A 20,790-nucleotide genomic window follows, 5' to 3' on the forward strand; every position below is an offset into this window, starting at 1 on the left:
TGAAATGGTATTAATTTTTTTGTGAACTGTTATTCTCATTTTCATAATTGTTGTTTCAGCACATTTCAGCCAACTCATCCTCTGGCCTTCTTCAGGTGGTTAACTGTGATGGGATAAGAATGTTAAGTCTCTTAACTGTATCCTCAGTAATTACTGCCTTCCATAGTTGTTGTTGTCTCACCATGTTTTGGCCAACTAATTCTCTGGCCTGCTTTGGGTAGGATTGAAACTGCTATCTTCAGACAATGCTCATCTGGAACCATAGACTCAATGCCTCTATCCACTGCCAGAGGATGAGTTGGCTGAAACGTGGTGAGACAACAACTATGAAGATGAGGATAACAGTCCGCAAAAAAATTAATACACAAATTATGAAGCCTCATCTGAAAGGGTTCCAAAAAATAATAATATATAATATGAAATGGTAATTGCGTGACCAGTTAACTCCTTAGAAAACGAGGGAAGAGCTAGCGATCAGAAAGTGTTGCATATGCCACATGATTTCTGGGCGAGTCCTTCTCTCTTTCTGTCTTTTGTGTTCTTGGCAATTAGTTTGTAGATCAATTCTTTTTATAGGCGTATATTTTGTAAACAATATATGATATTTCCTATCTGACCCACAGATTGACCTTCTACCACAGATCAAAGTAGATTTGGGAGTAATGTTAACTAAACAAGGAAAAGGAAAGTTACCTACCATGACATATAATTTGGTCACTTTAAAAAGGCGTAGTGCACATCGTTTAAAGATTTCATCTTTTTCTGTGACACCTTCATGTTTAAGAACTGCATGGACAATTTCCTCCAGTTTCTGGAAAAAGGAAAAAAATATTACTTTGTTTTTACATGTATTTTTAGTGCAATATATTACAATGATTGCAAATAGCCATAAAATAAATTCTATTGACAGAGACCTCATCTGTATTTATGGAAATATAGTTGGTTACTAAAATTGAATGTTGAAAAATGCAAAATATCACACACAGGAAAAGTTAATCCTAAAAATGTATCCTCATTAATATAGTAAACATTGGAAGTTTGTTGCTTCGACCACTTTAGCTTGAGTGTCAAGAGCAAAAATCAACTATGACAGGGCTCTTGCAAAACATTATACGAAGAAATTCATATGTCATTATAATTTATATATTAATAAACTTATGAAACAACTTCACGTGTGTCTTTATTTCTCGTCTCAACTTAACGTCAATAATTGCACACTGAATTATGTTTCCGAATTATTGTAATAAAAAAATTTTCAAAATCAAAAAGTGCAATATAATAAAAAAATGATATTTAATTTTTTCGAATAGAAATTTTCATAAAAATCTACCAAATTGTATTAATATATCACTTGTTTCCTCCTCCCTGTATTGGTCACATAAATCCTCACTCTCTGCATGAAACTGTAAACATGCTTAGCCACTATGCAATTTTTTTTAATTTGTACTTTTCATTTTTACTTGTTTTTGTTTTATTCACTCTAGCTTTCTAAACAAGAAAATCTACTTTTTCTTGATTTTAATTACGGTTTTATAATTTTGCTCAGTTAATAATTTAATGAGTTAAACATATAATTAATAAGAGGTTAACATAGTTTGCTTGAAGCATTGGTTAGTGTGTGTTTATAAAGGAAATTTAAATTTATAGAAGGCAATACAATTCCAAGGTATAAACGGATAGACATTAACTGAAGCAAATCAAGACATACTGATGGAATAAACTATGCAGATTCAACATTATTAATACTTGAGACAGCATGGTGTGATAGAGAATATGTATTGCAATATTTCAAGAAATCTTCCCTTCATCAGTGTTCGACTTTCAAATGTGTATATTGGGGCTCTTATAAACGTAATAGCAGAAAAATTGAAAACTAATTTTATTTGTTTTGAAAATTTATTATATATTATAATTCAAACCAAATGAGAATTAGTTATAAATATACAAAAACTAAATAAAATATTAAAAATAAACTAAATACTGGCTATTAACACAAGCCGTATAATGTTAAGTTTAAATAATAATAGATTTTTAAAACAAAAACATTAATTTCCAATTTCTGTGGAATCACGTTTACAATAATCCTAATAAGCATCCGTATTATTTTGATTAATCGGACTACTGTTTTCATCTTGAGTGTAATTTTCAAGATGAGAACAGTAGTCTGATTAATACGAATAACTGATCCTCATCTCAAAAATTCAGAAACGCCCTAATCTGCATGTTTGACGAAGGAGAGATTTCCAAACTATTACAATACAGATCCTCTATCTAACCATACTGACACAAGTAAGATAACAATATATGTAAAATATAAAAATTATATATATATATATATATATATATATATATATATATATATATATATCATGGTCATCATCATAACATAGTCCTTCATTGCTGAAGATGGCTAGTCAGGGTCTCAGTGCTTTATTCTACAGTCTTGGAGCATTCAACGCTCAGTATAGAAAGTTTCTCCACAAGTCGTGCATGGGTAGTTACCAGGGTTATGCCTTTGGTAATGTTTTTGTACAGACCTGGCCTTAATTTTTGCTTCTATTTCTGCCTTTCCTTTATGAAGACTACTGTACCAGCAACTTTGGTCTACTGCTAGCTCTTCCCAATTTTTTGTGTTCATATTCCTTACCCTTAGGTGGCGCTTTATCACATCTTTCTTTTTATATATTGTATTAATAAAGAATTCATAGCTTATTCCACCATTATATGTTAATTCAGTTTATCCGCATTGTATTATCTTTTATAAATTTAAATTTCCTTTGTGACAATTAAATTTGATAAAATATCACTCACACATATGCATGTACACAAATTTATTTCGTAAAATTAGTCGTCTCTTCAAATCATTAGTGAAAACATGAAACCTTGGTATCATTAATCCAAACAAAAATACAAAGAACAATAAAAGACTTACTTTCCGATGTCTTTCTGACCGAGACATTTTTCTTTCTTTTTCCAACCGCATGAGTGTTGTATCAGAACTGGACTTTGTTAGAGAAGATTTCTCATTGGGGCTTCTAGCTTTGTTTTTAGATTCATCAAGTGTTGACTGTGGTTGAGGATTTGAGAGTCTTTTCCGAGAAGAACCTGTGGATGGCAAGTCTGCCTTCTTATTTGACTTTGTCAAATTACAGTCAGACATACTACGACGCCTCAACTTTGCAATTTCTGACTTTTGTCTAAAATAATAAATAAAACAGATTGAAAAATGTATTTAAAAAAATGTTAGAAAGCAAAAGAATTCCAGAAGACATACTTTAACATACACATATATAAAATCAGATATTAAAAAGACATACTCTAACATACACATATATAAAATCAGATATTAAAAAGACATACTCTAACATACACATATATAAAATCAGATATTAAAAAGACATACTCTAACATACACATATATAAAATCAGATATTAAAAAGACATACTCTAACATACACATATATAAAATCAGATATTAAAAAGACATACTCTAACATACACATATATAAAATCAGATATTAAAAAGACATACTTTAACATACACATATATAAAATCAGATATTAAAAAGACATACTTTAACATACACATATATAAAATCAGATATTAAAAAGACATACTCTAACATACACATATATAAAATCAGATATTAAAAAGACATACTCTAACATACACATATATAAAATCAGATATTAAAAAGACATACTCTAACATACACATATATAAAATCAGATATTAAAAAGACATACTCTAACATACACATATATAAAATCAGATATTAAAAAGACATACTTTAACATACACATATATAAAATCAGATATTAAAAAGACATACTTTAACATACACATATATAAAATCAGATATTAAAAAGACATACTTTAACATACACATATATAAAATCAGATATTAAAAAGACATACTCTAACATACACATATATAAAATCAGATATTAAAAAGACATACTTTAACATACACATATATAAAATCAGATATTAAAAAGACATACTCTAACATACACATATATAAAATCAGATATTAAAAAGAAAAATTATTAAAGACAGAAAACGACTAAATATCAGAAAAAAAAAAAAAAAACTTATACAAGACTGCATTCCTATGATGTTCACCCACGCAGAGACATTAACTTGTGTTCTTACTAAAGATTTTACAATTCTTTCATTAGATTCCATTTTTATTAAATGGAAATTGATGATCAGATAAATGTGTTTACTTTAAGAAAATGTTTTTGTCATCTGATAGAGAAACTTCACATGGACTTATTTGCATATTGGAAAAACAAATGAATGCTGTACAAAATTTTTTATCAATGAATACATTTAGAAGTCATTATGCAAAACAAATGTTACACCAAATATGATGATGATTGTTTTTTTTATTTTTTTATTTCACTGTGCACACTTGATGACATCAGAAATGTCATCCATTAAATCAGAGATAGGGGAAGGAAAGAAATTCTTTATCTAAACTTTTGCTTTTTAAATCTAAGATGACTGATCTGTAAACAATTCAGTTGAACCGTCACGAATTGTGGTTTGCATGTTGGTAAATAATATAAATGTGTATCAAATTTTTATGCTTTTTCTTGGATTCCTTAGAATCCGTTATTGTTTGTAAAATTCAAACTTTGTTTCATTGTCTGGCTTCATTGATGAAATGGCTGTAGATAATTTAAAATAAGCCACTTTGCTTGATATACTTTTTTTTAGCATTGTCATAACAGAAATCACTTTATAATTGCTCTGGAATCACATAGTATAATCTTTAGATAAAAAGTGGAATATCCATTGAGTTTGACTACATAATCAAAATATAAAGTTTTATGTGTTGTAGCATCACAGTTAAACAGATTATCTAAGATCGTAAAAAGATTTAAGAAAATGTGTTTCAATAAACAAACACTTTATAAAAACGAGATTACAATACTTACTTAACATATGATGGGTCTCTCTTGCTACGCTGAGTATTTAATGGAGCAACAGATATAGAATGCGTTATGGGATTCAGACTGCCGAGAATGGAGCAAGAAGTTTCAGAAGAAACAAATTTGTCGCTGATTTTATTTAAACGACTTTGGATCTTTTCAGAATTTACATCCTTGTTGTAACTGGAATATAAAAGGAACAATAAAGAAGTAAACTTAGAAGAACATGTCTTATATACATTCATGCACATGGTTTCAAGTCATCAAACATTTTTTGCGTATATTATAGAGAACGATTTGCCATCTTTTTACTTGCATTATCATTTACAAGACCATCTGTCTTGCAAGTCTATTATAAACAGACTAGCCTGGGTGCCTGGCGTTGCTCGGGTGTTTTGAGCAAAAAAAAAAAAGGTAGTAATAGGCAGGCAGCCTCGAATCCATACCGTGAAGGAGGAAAAAAATGTGAAAAAAATGTGATGTCTTTGCTGTTGCATCCATCGCCAAACTGGAAGTGGTGAAAGTTTAAATTAAGGCTAGTTAATCGAAAAGAGGGGCGAAAAAAGCAACCCCTCCTTGTTGAAAAGTGCCCAGTTGAGGGTGAAGGAATTAATGTTTTTAATCAATTTTTCGATATTTGTCTGAAGAATCGAGTTTCAAACTGATACTGATCTCATCAAAATCCGTCGCCTCTGTTGAACGTTTCAGGTAGACATATAAACATACATACATCATACATACATTTCAACAGACAAGTGAGATTTATATTATAGATGATCTCTTTTGCAAATTTCATCTATAATCTAATATAATAAATGGCAAGTGTCTATATGTTTGTATATTTGTAATTCCAGCTAAAACTCTAAAAATCCAAAACAAACACAAAGTTTATATTTTCTTGATTGGTGTTGCCCAGACGTATAATATCTAAAATTTAGAAAAAAATAGATTCATTATTTGGGTGTCAAATGACGATTTATATCATTTGATGTTATCAAGAAATAAACACAAGTTTTAATGTTATCAAGTAAAGGGAAGTAACTTTTTTTTTTTTCACAGAGTTATTTTTTTTTTACAGTGACTTATGTGTGTGTATATGTCCAAAGAGAGCAATGGGCTGTGGTAAAGAAAGAAATTGGGTGGAGAAAGCTAAAGAAAGAAGAATAGAAGTTATTTTACAATTTAGCTATACTAGTAGATTCTATTTGGTTTGGTTGGTTGGTTTTTGTTTTACGGCATATCAACCCTTTTCAGGTTATTTAATGCCTAAGAAAATATTTTTAATAGAATATATTTGTTTTCAAGTTGGTTTCTATTTAACCCATAGTTGGGACCCTAACAGGTACTACCACTCCGGGTCAGAGTGGACCTGGGAGCAATGGCAATTAAAGGGTGGCTCCACACTCCCCAAAGCCCGCAAGCTGGGGCCTCACCACTGGATATAGTTTAAGGTCATATCCAGGACCGATTCTATTTGGTTGTATATTTTCATAACTTCTTAGAATTACAATTGAACATTAAATGATGAAAATTATGAATTCAATTAAATTCTTATAATATTCAGCAAGGTTTTGTTTAGTTATTGTTTTATAACATATCAACCCTTTTCAAGTTATTTAATGCCAAATCCTTTAATTTTGGAAAAAGGTTTTATGCTTCAAGTTTTTTATATCTTCAAATATTCATTCATAGTATTCGGTTTAGTTGTTTTGTAGAGGAAAATTGTTAATTTTGTTCTTGACTTTGAAGAACATGATTGAGTTTTGCATAGAGAAAGGAAAAAATAACATTAATGTTTGGTATATTTCTGTCAGGAAGACAGTATTTTCAAACAGCCTTATCTGGAAGCATTAGATATCCACAGAGAAAGTGAATTTTAAATAGTAGGCAGCAAGAAACAAAGTAGACATAATGTTATTATTTTATTAAATTTTTAATAAATTTAAAGTAAATATTATTTTTCTACTTTTTTAATTAATTATTATTTTCCTTTTTTATTTTAAATAAAATAATAATATTTTTTTACTTTATTTGAAAATTTTTGAGAAGGAAGCCTAAATACAGATCTAGAGGTAGATTAGATTGGAAGTCAATTTTTAAAAGCCAGTGAACATATGCCAGCATGTATAATGGACGTTAAACAAATGATGATTGTTGCAATATTTTTGCACTATAATGGGGTTTGATCCCGCACAGTCGGGAGATTCTATTTATAAACGATGCTGCTAGAAACTGACGAATCAAATTCACGTTCTGCTACCAACCAATCAGAAACCAGAATTGCTCCATAAAAATCAAACCTTTCTATAGCAACTTCGCATATGTTTTCTTGATGTCAACACGGGAAGAATCTTTTGCTCTGTCGATTCCAACTCGAGAATTGTCTACTGCGAACCAGTCACCTCCAGGACTTGTGTAGAACAACTAACCATCGGAAACTGTTCTGAAACTAAACATGGCTGACACTTCTAGAGATTATGGACCCAACGTGCGTCTTTATTTCGATGGATCCAAATCAAAATTTGAATTGTGGCAAGTGAAACTTTTAGGATATCTACGAATTCCAAAGCTACACAAAGTACTTCAGGCACAACCTGAAAACAGAAACAACCCCAACTTCATTGAAAAGAACGCAACTGTCTTTGCAGAATTAATACAGTGCTTAGATGACCAAAGTCTATCACTGGTAATAAGAGAAGCCCTGGATGATGTCTGCAAAGCATTGAACATATTAAAAGAGCATTATTCATCGAAAGGAAAACCCAAAATTATTTCTTTATATACTAAAATGAATGGAAGCCGAAACCATTACAGATTATATTATAAGAACCGAAAACACTGCAAATTCTTTAAAAATGTCTGGTGAAGTTATTAGTGACAGTCTGTTAATTTCCATGGTCCTCAAGAGATTACTGAGTGATTTCAAGCCATTTACCACTGTGATACACCCAGAAAGAAAACCCCATGACTTTTAGTCAATTCAAAGTGGCACTCAGAAGTTACGAGGAAACTGAAAAAATGATCACAGAAAAAAACAAATCTACAAATATCATGAAATTTAAAAAACATAAAAACACCAAAATTAAATTATACCCATGCCGGGAATAAAAACCGCAACTTTGCTAAAAACAATTTTTCTCTTAAGAAAAGTACAAAAATTATTTGCTATAATTGTGGAAGACCTAATCACAAGAGTTTCCAATGTAGATACAGGACTCAAAATGGTGACTCCATTAAAAATGTGGAGAGTTTCGTTAGCGAACATACATTCTTATTTTTATGTACATTTAACGCTTTAACAAACAATTATAATTTTTTGTCGATTGTGGTGCAACGGCACATGTGATTACAAAGGAATCTGATTTTATCAATTTTGATCCGAACGTTAAGCCAAAAAATCATTTTGTAGAATTTGCTGATGGCAGTCGAGTAAACGATATCGTTTTGAAAAGAGGTGATGCTAAAATCTTGTTAAGGAACAATAAAGGTGAACTATGTTTCTGTATTCTAGAAAACGCTTTTCTAATCCCAAAATTTAAACAAATATTTTCTGTACAAGCTGCCATTAAACAAGGTGAAAATATAAACTTTAGCCCCAATAAATCAAAACTGGTGTACTCGAATGGAACTGTATTTGACATTAAAGAAAATGGAAGACTATATTATTTAAATAGCGTAGTCCCATCGAAAACCACCTGCCATGATTTACAGACATAGCATAAAATTCTTGGGCACTGCAATATTCCTGATATCAAAAAGTTGCCAGCTGTAGTTGATGGAATGAAAATAAAAACATCAAAAAACTTGAACTGCGATGTTTGTATGCAGGAAAATTGACTAACTATCAATACAAGATACTAGACAAGAAGGCCACAAAAATCTTATCACTGGTGCATTGTGACTTGAACGACCCCGTGGAACCGATGGTCAGAGAAAATTATAGATATGTGTTGAATTTCGTAAATGACCATTCAAGTTTAATAATGGTTTATTTTTTAAATAACAAATCTGATACCCTGCTAACAACTAAAAAATATTTAGCCGACATAGCTCCCTATGGTGAAGTAAAGTGTATTCGCTCTGACAATCGTACAGAATTCACTAATAAAGACTTTGAATTTTTATTAATTAACCATTGTATGAAGCACGAAAAATCGTCCCCTAGATCGCCACACCAAAAGGGACTGCAGAAAGAGCATGGTGGACACTTTTTGAAATGGCAAGATGTCTGCTCATTGAATCAAAACTCCCCAAAAACCTCTAGACATATGCACTTATGGCGGCTGCCTATATACGCAACAGGTGCTTTAACAAAACACTATCTAAAACCCCATATGAAGCTTTCTATGGTAGAAAACCAAATTTAAGCCAAATGCATGTATTTGGTTCAACTTGCTTCGCATATATAGATAAAAAAGTAAATTAAATATTAAAACCGATCGAGGTATATTTCTTGGATACGATAAAAACAGTCCAGCCAATTTAGTATTTTTTTTCCAGAGAAAAATAAAATAAAAAGAATCTGATGTGTAAAATTCACAGACTTGTTTAATTTTAAAGATGAAACCCCATCATATGAAGAGGATGAAATTATATTTCCTCATGCATTTGGCTTAAAACAAATGAAGACAATGAAGATGATGGGAACAAGAGTATCCATGATGATGATGTTAAAGTCGAAAGATACCCCAAAAGAAATAGAAAACGGCCCAATTTTTTATGGTCGACAATATGAAAGATTATCAAATTGAGTATTGCTATTCCATGGAAAATACGCCAAAAAGCTTAACGAAGCAATTAATTCAAAACATTGTGATCAATAGAAATTAGGAATGAAAAAGGAAATAGATGCTTTGACCGAAAATAATACCTATACGGTAGTACCTCTCCCAAAAGATAAACATGTAATTTCTACAAGATGGGTCTTTACAAAAAAGACTACAGCATCAGGTGTTGAACAGTACAAAGCTAGATTTGTTGCGAAAGGATACTCTCAGATTTATGGCATAGAATATTTTTTGTTTTCACCAACCACAAACCTAACGACAATCAGAATTTTACTGCAAGTCACATCGCAATATGACCTTAACATCCATCAAATGGACATAAAAAATGCTTATTTGAATACCCTAATAGACTGTGAAATTGATATTACCCCTCCAGAGGGATTTATAATGAAAAATAAAAATAGCGTGCGGCGACTTAATAAGTTATTATATGGTCTAAAGCAGAGTGCTCAGCATTGGAATACAATATTTCATGATTATATGATTAAACAACAATTTAAACAATGATGATTTTAATGCAAATAAAATAATGAAAAGCAAAGTAAAAAAAAAATGAATACGCACCAAACACCAGGAAAACGTGCTTCTCTACAAAGTGGCCACTCAAGGGTTGTTGTTTCAAATTCCTCTTCAACAGATGGATACACATAGCTACGAAGATGATGCTATTGGAGAAAAAGAAATGATAAAATTTCAGTTCATAAATCAATTGGGAAAGAAAAAAATTGATTAATTGATTAATAAAAGTAAATTATTTAACATTTTAGAGTTTTTCTTTACATTGTTTTCATTTTTTTTTTTAAGTATTATTCACAAATATTGATGATTTTTCTGTAAAAAAGATCACTATACTTCATCCAAGGTTAAATAAATATATCAACAGCAACAATAACTTGAAGAAAAATAAAGTAATGACTAATGTTATCGAATAAAAATGTTCTTTACGTGATTCAAACTGTTATCCATGTTGTCAGTTTTTATTTTGAGATGGTTTTGCAAAGGATGAATACAGGATGTAGACTGTCATTAAGTTAAAAAGTTAAAAACTGATAGACATGAGACATGTAAAGAGTAAAAAAGAAGCAACATAAGTATCAATTAGGATGCTGGCAGCTAAAAATTAATTTAGAAATGAAGCAGAACGTGTTAGGCTCTTAAAAATAGTCATTAAAAGACTCTCTCTTTCTGTCTGAATAATGTATCTGAGATAATAGTACTTATGTTTTGTGTACAAATGACTACATTAATTATTGTTAATAATAATCCGGCCAGAATAATAATCCTACCACCAGACTTGACCAGTGGAGAACCAATGAACTGGCCAAGTAAATCTTTATCTCAAGAAATGTTGAGATTTTAATCATCATCAACAACGTCTGAATAATGCAACAGTTTAGTTATCATATGATTGACTTATGACCTTTGTTTACTTGTACATAATTGCAGTTGAAATTTAAAAAAAAACTATGATTTTTTTTATGTATATTCTAAGAATATTTATGCATGCAAGCAGAGATAGTGAAGAGATGCAATTCTGTGGCTCTCCACATCCACAACTTTAAACATTTTTGTGATAAGTTCTTCCAACATTATCATTAAGGGAACATCATTCACATCCATTTTTAGCTATCTTCCAACTGGAAAGTGACTCAACAGTTTTACACACAGTCAAAAATAGTATGTTGGGTTAGAATATATGGTATATCCGGAATCTCCTTTCCATTTCAGCATATCATGCTTCTGTTCGACGATCAAGTCAAATAGACATGCACCAGCATAAAATCATTCTGGTTTCTTACGCAATAACTGTTGAGTTTACAAAAATCTGCTTTATTCAGGCTGCAAACACTGCACTCTCATTGATGTAGATAATGTCAGTGTAGATGGTAGCATCGGATGATAATACTGCAACTACGATTAGTGCCACGAGTCTAAGTGCCATGTGCTGTGTTAAGTAGTATATCTCCCCCTAAATGACCACTGTTTAGTATAGCCACAAGAACGAATGAATGCACACCAAATACAAGTAGACTGTTTTAAGGTCAAGCATTGCATAAGAACTTTTTTTTATGTTTCACTTTTTTTGTACACAAATGACAGATGGGTTATAGAGTTATTAATGTGTTTATTCAGTTCCATATTGGGTGCACTTTATGCTTATTCTATTGAACAATCCTCATTAATGGAATCACCAGACTATGGGGGGGGGCAGGATCTATTTAAAGTAAGAACATAGCCATCAATTGTCCAACTACAACTCATTTGCTGTAGCCGATGGCACTGATTATTCACCTTTCTAGACTATTTTTTTTTTTTTTACATCCAAGTGTTTCTCTAGTTTATTATGGCAATTTTGATGATTTTTGGAAAGTTACCTGCATTTTATTTATTTTTAATTTTTGACTAGCAAGGGTACCCGGCATTGCCCAAGTGTTTGTAGGTGTGTGTAGTGTTAAATAAAAAAGAAACCGGGAAGGGGGGGGGGGGTAGGATCGAACCCGAAGCCCTGAGGCGAAGTTTGAAAATAAAATCGGCCAGCCAGAATGAGTTAGTGAAAGATGTTTGAAAGTCATCGAGCGTGACGATGACGATGATGTAAGCATTGTTATGAGCGAAGTAAGAAAAGAAAACAACGGTTTAATTAGGGGGGGGGGTAATCAAAACATCAAAAAGAAAACACAAAAAAATCTAACGTAAGGCAAACGAACGATGAAAACAGAAAAACAAACACGTGAAAAATGGCATAAATAAGCCTGTTTCAATATCAAAATTTAAAAAATCGGTGGATACCCGGGTGTTTTGGGGTGTTGCTAAGAATAAGCGAATTAAAAAAAAAAAAAAAAGGAAAACGAACGTTACGTGAAAAATGGCTTAAATAACACAGGGTTCAATATTTAAATTTAAAAAAACAAAAAAAAAAAAAAAAACATCTCGCACCACGATTCGAACCCAAAACGTTTAGATAATGAACAAACGCGCTAATCAACTGCGCTAAAGCGACGTAGACAAAACGTGTTCGGTTTTCAACTATTTAAAATAAAGTCATGACGTCATCTGACGCATGCGTAGAATCGGTCATCGTTACGAGAAACCCGTTTTTGTTGACCCCCCCCCCCTGTCGAAAATTGTCGATTTCGGGGTGAAAAAGTTAATGTTTTTGGCCAATTTTTCGATATTTTTCAAGCGAAGGATGGGGCTTTGATATGATACCGAGTTTGTGAATTTTCGTCGCGTCTGTCGAAAGTTTTTAGCAGACACACAAACATACATACATACATTTTCGTTTTTATATATATATATTTTTCGTCTTTTCAAACTTTTAAATTGGTGTCCATTACTAAATGTGATTGTCTTTTTTGGATGAGATGAATGGATTCAGACTTTGTTTGCCCCCCAAAAATCCAAATTTTAACTATAGTTTTATAACAATTTGGTTTAAAATAATATAAGTAATACTGCAATAATTAAAGTTAACTTTCAGAATCCATTTTTTAAAATAACTATTTGGTAAAAAAACTGCATAGCTAAAAAATAATTAAAATTATTCATGATATTAAAAGGCATTCAATCAATTTTATCGCAAATGTTTTTTTAAAATACCATATATTCAAATCATTGATTTTTTTTTTTTTAATGTAAATATTTCCTTGAAATAAAAAGAGAAAAAACTGAATGAAACAAAAACTTAAAGTAAAAAGACTACCAGGCAACACCAGGTACATAAAGTATGTCTGTTGCCAGTCAAATTAGCTCTCAGTTTTTGTTTTATGTTTATTTTTTTTATTTTGGGTTTTAATCATGTTTTTTCAGTTATAATATTGAAATTCGGTTGGGTGGATCAGAGGAAGATAACAGCAGATGTTTTGTTGAATTTAAAAGCCTCGTCTCTCATGTTAAAAATAAAGTCTGACAATCAGGCTTGTAGGCTGGTCAGAATGCCTTTGCGGGCTGGATATGACTCACGTGTTGTATGTTGCTGACTCTTGGATTAAATAGTTATTGCCTTCCTTTTCCCTCTTATAACAGTTCTCTCTAAAAACTGAAAATGTTAATTTTGTCATGAAGGTTAAAATAAATAATGAAGTGGATAGGAGAGTTATAGATGATTTTCATTTTATCAAAGAATGACTTCCTGTCTCATTCTCTTCATGTGTGCACTCGATGTCTTTTTCTTAATTTTAACTTTCTTGCTTGAAACTGATCAGAATTGTTTTTAGCATTGTCTTCCACACACATGTAGTGGGGCATATCACCCAGATTTTTGTTTTTGTGCCATTGCTTGTTTGTATCTGTACGACAGTTAACACCATAAAAACTTGATACTTAGGGAATTAGGTAACAACGATGACTGACATGTTCCCCTTGACCAATGTATACTCATTAACCCTTATCCATGAGTGGCCTCCGGGCCTTGATAAGTGGTGACTCCTTTGTAAAAAAAAAAAAAAATAAATAAAAAAATTACCTGGCTGGGCAAAGGTGACAGTAAAGTGCCTGAAGATTGTCCATTTGGTAAGAAATGACTGAGAATTTCATCAATTCCAGTCGGTGGAGTTTCTGTTATGAAAAGAAATTATTTTTGTTAACAGAGATTTTTTCATAAAAAAAAAAAAAAAAAAAAATTATAAAAATAATTATCTTGAGGGATGTGAGAGAATGAAAGCAAAAAAGTTGCAATCACTGAATTTTCCAATCTAGAGGTAATACCTGTGTACATTTGTTGTTAAATAAAAACCGTACCAACATATAATTCATCAACCATTATGAAAAATGTATAACTATCTAGCCAGCTGTGCAGAAGAGGGAGGGGGAAGAGAGAGAGAAAGAAACAAAACAGGCGATTTCAGCAAAATAGCAGAGGAAAACAGAAGCGATATTAGCCGAGATCAGTGTTTTCTTAGTTACAAAATAAGAATTTTCACCAATTCATAGAAAACTTACATCTCTGATTAATTTCTCTTTTTATTTTCAACTCTTATTCATTCCAAACACAGCATCTTGCCAATTAGACGTAAGTATGTGTAGGGAGTGGAGTAGCAAGATATCTGTTTATATTACATTTAAATTTCTGCATGTTAGTACAGTGAGGGAAGCAGGAAATAGAGAGAGAATTCCAAAGTCTAACAGTCCAAAGGACAAAACTGCATCTAGGAATCTCAAAAGTGAAAGATTGGGATTTTGTTCTTTGTCATTTTAGTCAAAGTTATGTAAATTGAGGGGGTACCAGTGCTATGAGTTCATCAGAAAATGTTCTATTAAAGTACTTGTCAAACAGACACAGATGCAACATTGCGGTGATGGGACAGGAGTTAAAGCTTGACTGATAGTTTGGGATCTATTAGATTGGAAAATTCTATTTGAATCTTATTTTGGAGAGACTAATGATAGATGCATCATCTGAGCTGTAGCAACAATACTGCATGGGTGAATGGTGGCCTGTTTCTTTAACCTCTTCCCTGATTATCACATATTTACGGGTTAGACATTCTAAACATATCTTTATAAGCCTTTGCATATGTGAACTACCATCGCTGCATAAAAATAACAAGATTCTATTTTGTAAGCTGAACGCCCAGAGTTCATTTCCTAATGAATGACACACAGTGTGACCCTCACCTTTTCCTGTATGGTGGCTGCTACATTTTATTGCTGAAACTAAATTTACAAGTCAGAGATGCTTCATTCACTGATAATTTCCTGTTTTTTTATAAAGTTTCAAAGATTTTTTTGTTCTTTTTACAGTTTTGTGCTGTTTTTTATGTATATTTAAATCTTACTCATCTATTTTGGCTTTTCTTTTAGCAATTGTGGTGTGTTTTAATATTTTTTAAATATTAAAGAATAATTTGTCATTATTTTTTAATTGTGTTCAAATTTTCAAATTGAAACAGATACTGAGAAAAACAATTTTATTTTTAATGATTGTAAACGGTTTCATATGAAAGTAAAATTTGACAAAATCTAATGCCATGAGAAATGTAAATGAAACAGTTTTTGCTAAGATTACAAATAAAAATAAACTTAAATTTTTATTTTTTTATTCTGTATACATTTTTTTTTACTTTACTTCAGCTACCCCTTAGAAATCAAGAGGCCCCTTCCTGGAACTAACACTTGAATTTTATATGAAATATGTAGTAACAGCAACGACACCTCATGGTTTGAGATTTTGAATCTTTGGTTTGTAAACTCTGCGCTGATTGGTGCTAGCAGTCAACTGTTGTTCTGGTTTGCCCAATCAGACGTCATTTCTCAAGCAAGCCAAACACAAGACAAAGTTCATAAAAAGGTTAAACCATGGCAACTCTCTCTCTCTCTTTCTTTCTCTCTTCCAATTTGGCTGTCAGGGCTAGTAACACTCTTCACAGGTCTTGCACTAATCCCTAAACTTCTCTCTTGAGGCACAAAAGAACCTACCCGGGCCAAAGACTTGGAGTGTGTGTGTGGGGGGGGATCGACTAAAACGAGGAGACAAGGTATCAATCATGACTACTGCTGGACCCCAACTTTAACACACTTACATGAACTCTTTTTCCTTCCAGCAGGACTGTCTAATCTTTTTGTCTCCTTCCATACACATGGTCTCATGTTTCCACGACTAACCCTCATCTCTTTTTCTATATTCTTACTAATGAAGATAACCAATAAAGCTGTTTTTAAATGTTAGAACAGACGTTCATCATCAGTTAGTCTACAGATACATCCAAGTGCTCAATCAGGATTTTTCTCTACATTCAAATGTTGAGTTAGTAAAACAGTGCAGAACTTATAACTCGCAATGATTAAGAATAACAGAATAAATTTCAACCCATATAACTTTTAATATATTGATAAGTTTATAAGAAAAATATTTGCAAATTTACTTTAGAATAATAAAGCAAATAAAAAACACCGGCCTTGTTTTGATTAAGTGGAAGAGAAGAAGTTAACAAAAGTAATTGCTGGAGTATGTCAAGAATTTAACTAGTAAAAATATTTTTTGCTTTTTAATATTTAATGTTTAATTGTATTGACAATCTTGAGAGCTTTTAGAGAAGACTTTTAAAAAGAATCGGAATCTACAGCAAGTTAAATAAATATTTTAAATATTTTTTTAATTAACGCTTGAATGGGATAGCATTTTATATCTTTCAGGTAGTGATTTTACTGAAATGACGAAGGAAATATAAATGAATATTAAAAAAAATTAGATTTTGAAAAGGTTTTAATGTGAATACAAGATGTCAAAGATTTTGTTTTTTACTTACGTTCCGAAGGAAGAAATGGTGATGAAAGAGAAAGGCTATCAAATGACCGAAAACGGCATATTGCTTTTTTGACAGATTCCAATCGACTGATGTACAACCTTTCAGACCAAGACATTGGTTCACTATCCAGTTCTGTTTAAAACAAAAGAAAAACAATGTGAATTTTTCAAGTGAAACAAATAATGCAGATTTAGGTTATTTCAATATATATATACATCGTATTGGATTTTACAAATTTCTTTACACAATTTTTAAGACAATGATATCTGTTGTTCTCGACCACTCTTTTCTCAGAGAAGAAACATTGTAAGTCTTTTTCTATTTTATTGTTATTTCCATAGAAAATGCTTGTCTAAGTCGCAATCTTTGATTTCTCCCTGTAAGACATTTACAGCAATAACACATCTTCCTATCAATACTGAAAAGAACTTTTCTTTCTTACGGTGTGTCTAGCATTAACGTGAATTTCCAGTTTCTTTGCTCACATTACCATGGAATTGCCATCCTGCAAACTACAACATGGTTATCTTCAAATTTAATTTTAACAAATACTTTTCATAAACCGTTCCCAGACTCAAATTTTAATTTTTTATTTAGAACTTCATTAAAAAAAACAAAAATACAAATTTTTAGTGATTTTAATAGAAAATTCAGATCTTGATAGTTTGAATTGAGTTGTTTCCTTCTTATTTATAAAAGATGGCTGATCAAAAAATAACTCTCACTTTATAATAAAATTTAATTTTTTTAGTTAGTTAAAAAAAAGCAAGAAAAACTACTTGATCAATTTATGTGATATTTGGAATATGACATCTTCATTCTATGATGGGTAAGTACATCATAAAGATTTGTCTATATTTTCTGTATTTTTTAAATCAAGTCGAATTCTAAATAAGAACCAAATTTTGTTTATCCCATTCATTATTTTAAATCCTCTCTTAATATTTTTTCATGATTTAACTAACAATCCATTCATCTCATTAACTTTTATCCAAAAGTAGCTTTTGGTGTTGATAACCTGTGACTCATCAGTAAAATAAATAAATAATAGATTTAATGCAAAGAGCAGCTTCAACCACTTTCTGTTTAGAATTTTTATGTCAGTCCATGATTCCTCCCATGAAAAAAAGAAAAACATTTATGATGTACATACCCATGATAGAAAAAAAATATACAAAAAAAAAATCATGTAAATTTATCAGATAGTTTTTTTTAAAAACGAAAATAAAATTTTATGGCTAAATGATTTATCTCTCAACACCATTTTGAAGAACAAGGGAGATAATTAAAAATAATTCAAAGTTTCACAAGATTTTAGAAAGCCATTCTTAACATGGGAAGACAGGGAGGCTTACAAATTCCATTAATTGCTTAAAATGATTTTCTCTATAAAAAATAAAATTTATATGATTTTTAATGTAAATATTTTCTTTCCATAATGTCAAAGATTTTTTATTTTTGTTTTTTCTTAGAGGGTGAAGGAGTTATGGACTTGCACGACAATTTTTTAAAGTTGCCAAAATACTGCAAAAAAGGACAACTTTTTCATTAAGCTCCTTTTACGGCTTTATTTGGTGGAAAAAAAAGTGCTCAGCCGAAGTAGCTCCAGTTCTCTCCAAACTCTTCAACAAATGCCTTAATGAATCTTGCTTTCCGAGCTGTTGGAAAACTGCTTCTGTGGTACCAGTATTCAAGAATTCTGGCGAAAGAACTGACCCATTAAATTATCGCCCTATTAGCCTCCTCCCACTTTTTGCCAAAATATTTGAGACCTTAATTAACCATGCTCTAGTCCAGCACCTTACAGATGCTAAACTTCTGACTGACAAACAATATGGATTTAGACAAGCCCGTTCCACAGCAGACATCCTAACTGTAATCTCTGAACGCATATACCATTCACTGGACAAAGCGGGAGAGGGCAGAGCGGTAGCTCTAGATATATCTAAGGCTTTTGACAGGGTATGGCATGAGGGTCTCCTCAGGAAGATTAGATCATACGGTATCACTGGTAGAATACTTAACATAATTAAATCCTTCTTAGATAAGAGAAAAATCCAGGTTGTCCTCGACGGTCGGACATCTAAACAATATGATATAAATGCGAGAGTGCCCCAGGGATCTATCCTTGGACCTCTACTGTTCCTGATATTCATAAATGACCTCCCCGACAAAATTGCCTCTGAGATGGGTATATATGCTGATGACACCACGCTCTATAGCAGGCACGACAGGAAAACAAATGAACATATATCTAAAGTAATGGCAGAAACACTAGAGGATGACCTCCAATCAGTAGTGGAATGGGGACATAAATGGATGGTCACGTTCAATGCCGCCAAGACTAAACTGGTTTCATTCAATAATTACAAGAAACCTTCTCTACCACCTATAGCAATGGCCAACGACTCTTTATCTGAGAGTACGTCTTTCAAGCTCCTTGGCCTAACGTTTACAGGAAACATGAATTGGAACAATTACATCGAGGACATTGCCAGGGCCGCTGCAAGGAAGGTGGGCTCTCTCTACCGTGCTAGAAAACTACTAACACCCGAAAGTATCCTGTACCTCTATAAGGCAACCATTCGCCCATGTATGGAGTATTGCTGTCATATTTGGGCTGGTGCATCGGCTACTAGTCTCTCGCTCCTTGACAGGGTTCAAAAGAGAGTCGCAAATCTGATAGGCCCTAAACTGGCATCTAAGCTTCAGCCTCTGTCCCATCGACGAAACGTTGCATCCCTCTGCCTGTTCTACAAGTATTTTAATGGTGAATTCTCTGATGAACTGCAAGCACTTGTGCCCCCACAACGTGAACACCCTCGACAGACCCGACAAGCTGCAAAATCCCACCCCAACACTGTAGAGATCCCTAGATGTAAAAGATCTTTCTACTCCGGTAGTTTCTTCCCCAGAACCGCTAGACTTTGGAATTCCATTCCAGGTCACTGCTTCCCCAACTGTACTGACATGCAGAAGTTCAAGTGCAACGTGAACCAACATCTTGCTGCACAAATCCCTACATAGTGCCCCAGTAGCTGTCTCCCCTGATAGTAGCCCCCTACACCAAAGTGGCAATGTGCCTTGTTTGGGGTGAAAATGTAATAAAAAAAAAAAAAATTAAAAAAAAATTGTTAAAGTTGAATGGTTAGGATACAAACCAATCACGTTGAATGATTAGAATAAAACACAGTACACAACATAATCGCAATTATACAACGCAAAAAATAATTCAATACAAGGAAAATAATGTATTATCAATAATAAATTCAGTTATAATCAAAAAATAACCTGCTTTTGAATTCTAGCAATGGTAAATAAAACTAAGTATGTATCAGTGTAGCAGTGATTAACTGTATTTTACTGTGTTTGCCTTTGTGATCAAACATATTTTCCTTTGATAGAAGAATTATGTTACAGAGATAAATTAGCTGAAGTTTTCAACTGAGTGATACAAATTACTGGATTACTTACACTAGAGAAGAGAATATAATTAAAAAACACGGCTCTACAAACTTCTTATGATCAAGAATACAAGGTCTTCAACTGAATTTGTGCTTCCTAGTCTTTGGTGTAAAAAACTAAAATGTTAGGTCTAATTTACACCTTAGTACACTAAGCCTTATGATTTTTTTCCCCCCTTCTGCAGACTCCATTTGGAATTGAAGAACAAAATAAGAGAAATCCTTAGCAATGTTTAATGTTTTAATGATGTTCAGCTAAGGAGCTGCACAGTATTACATGACAGATCCATCGACAGAGTGTCTTATAGAGAAGTTTGAATGCATCCAAAAACAGAACATATTATTCAGCAA

The 20,790-nt window shown here is 32.0% G+C and overlaps 1 protein-coding gene across 3 annotated transcripts in view; it reads right to left on the reverse strand.

Annotated features, from left to right (window-relative positions):
- Nucleotides 1–20,790, reverse strand: part of LOC145259899 (mdm2-binding protein-like) — a 241,492-nt gene that overhangs the window by 16,736 nt on the left and 203,966 nt on the right. For all 3 annotated transcript variants that reach the window (XM_080117818.1, XM_080117819.1, XM_080117817.1), the window contains exons 13-18: nucleotides 16,976–17,107; nucleotides 14,194–14,285; nucleotides 10,293–10,393; nucleotides 4,948–5,124; nucleotides 2,933–3,197; nucleotides 698–811 (exon numbers count right to left, since the gene is read on the reverse strand). In XM_080117818.1, the coding sequence (XP_079973944.1) occupies nucleotides 698–811; nucleotides 2,933–3,197; nucleotides 4,948–5,124; nucleotides 10,293–10,393; nucleotides 14,194–14,285; nucleotides 16,976–17,107 (881 nt within the window). The remainder of the gene's footprint in view (nucleotides 1–697; nucleotides 812–2,932; nucleotides 3,198–4,947; nucleotides 5,125–10,292; nucleotides 10,394–14,193; nucleotides 14,286–16,975; nucleotides 17,108–20,790) is intronic.

The sequence above is a fragment of the Euprymna scolopes genome, chromosome 35 (genome assembly GCF_053919585.1).
Source record: "Euprymna scolopes isolate OS-2025 chromosome 35, ASM5391958v1, whole genome shotgun sequence".
Taxonomy (NCBI): domain Eukaryota; kingdom Metazoa; phylum Mollusca; class Cephalopoda; order Sepiida; family Sepiolidae; genus Euprymna; species Euprymna scolopes.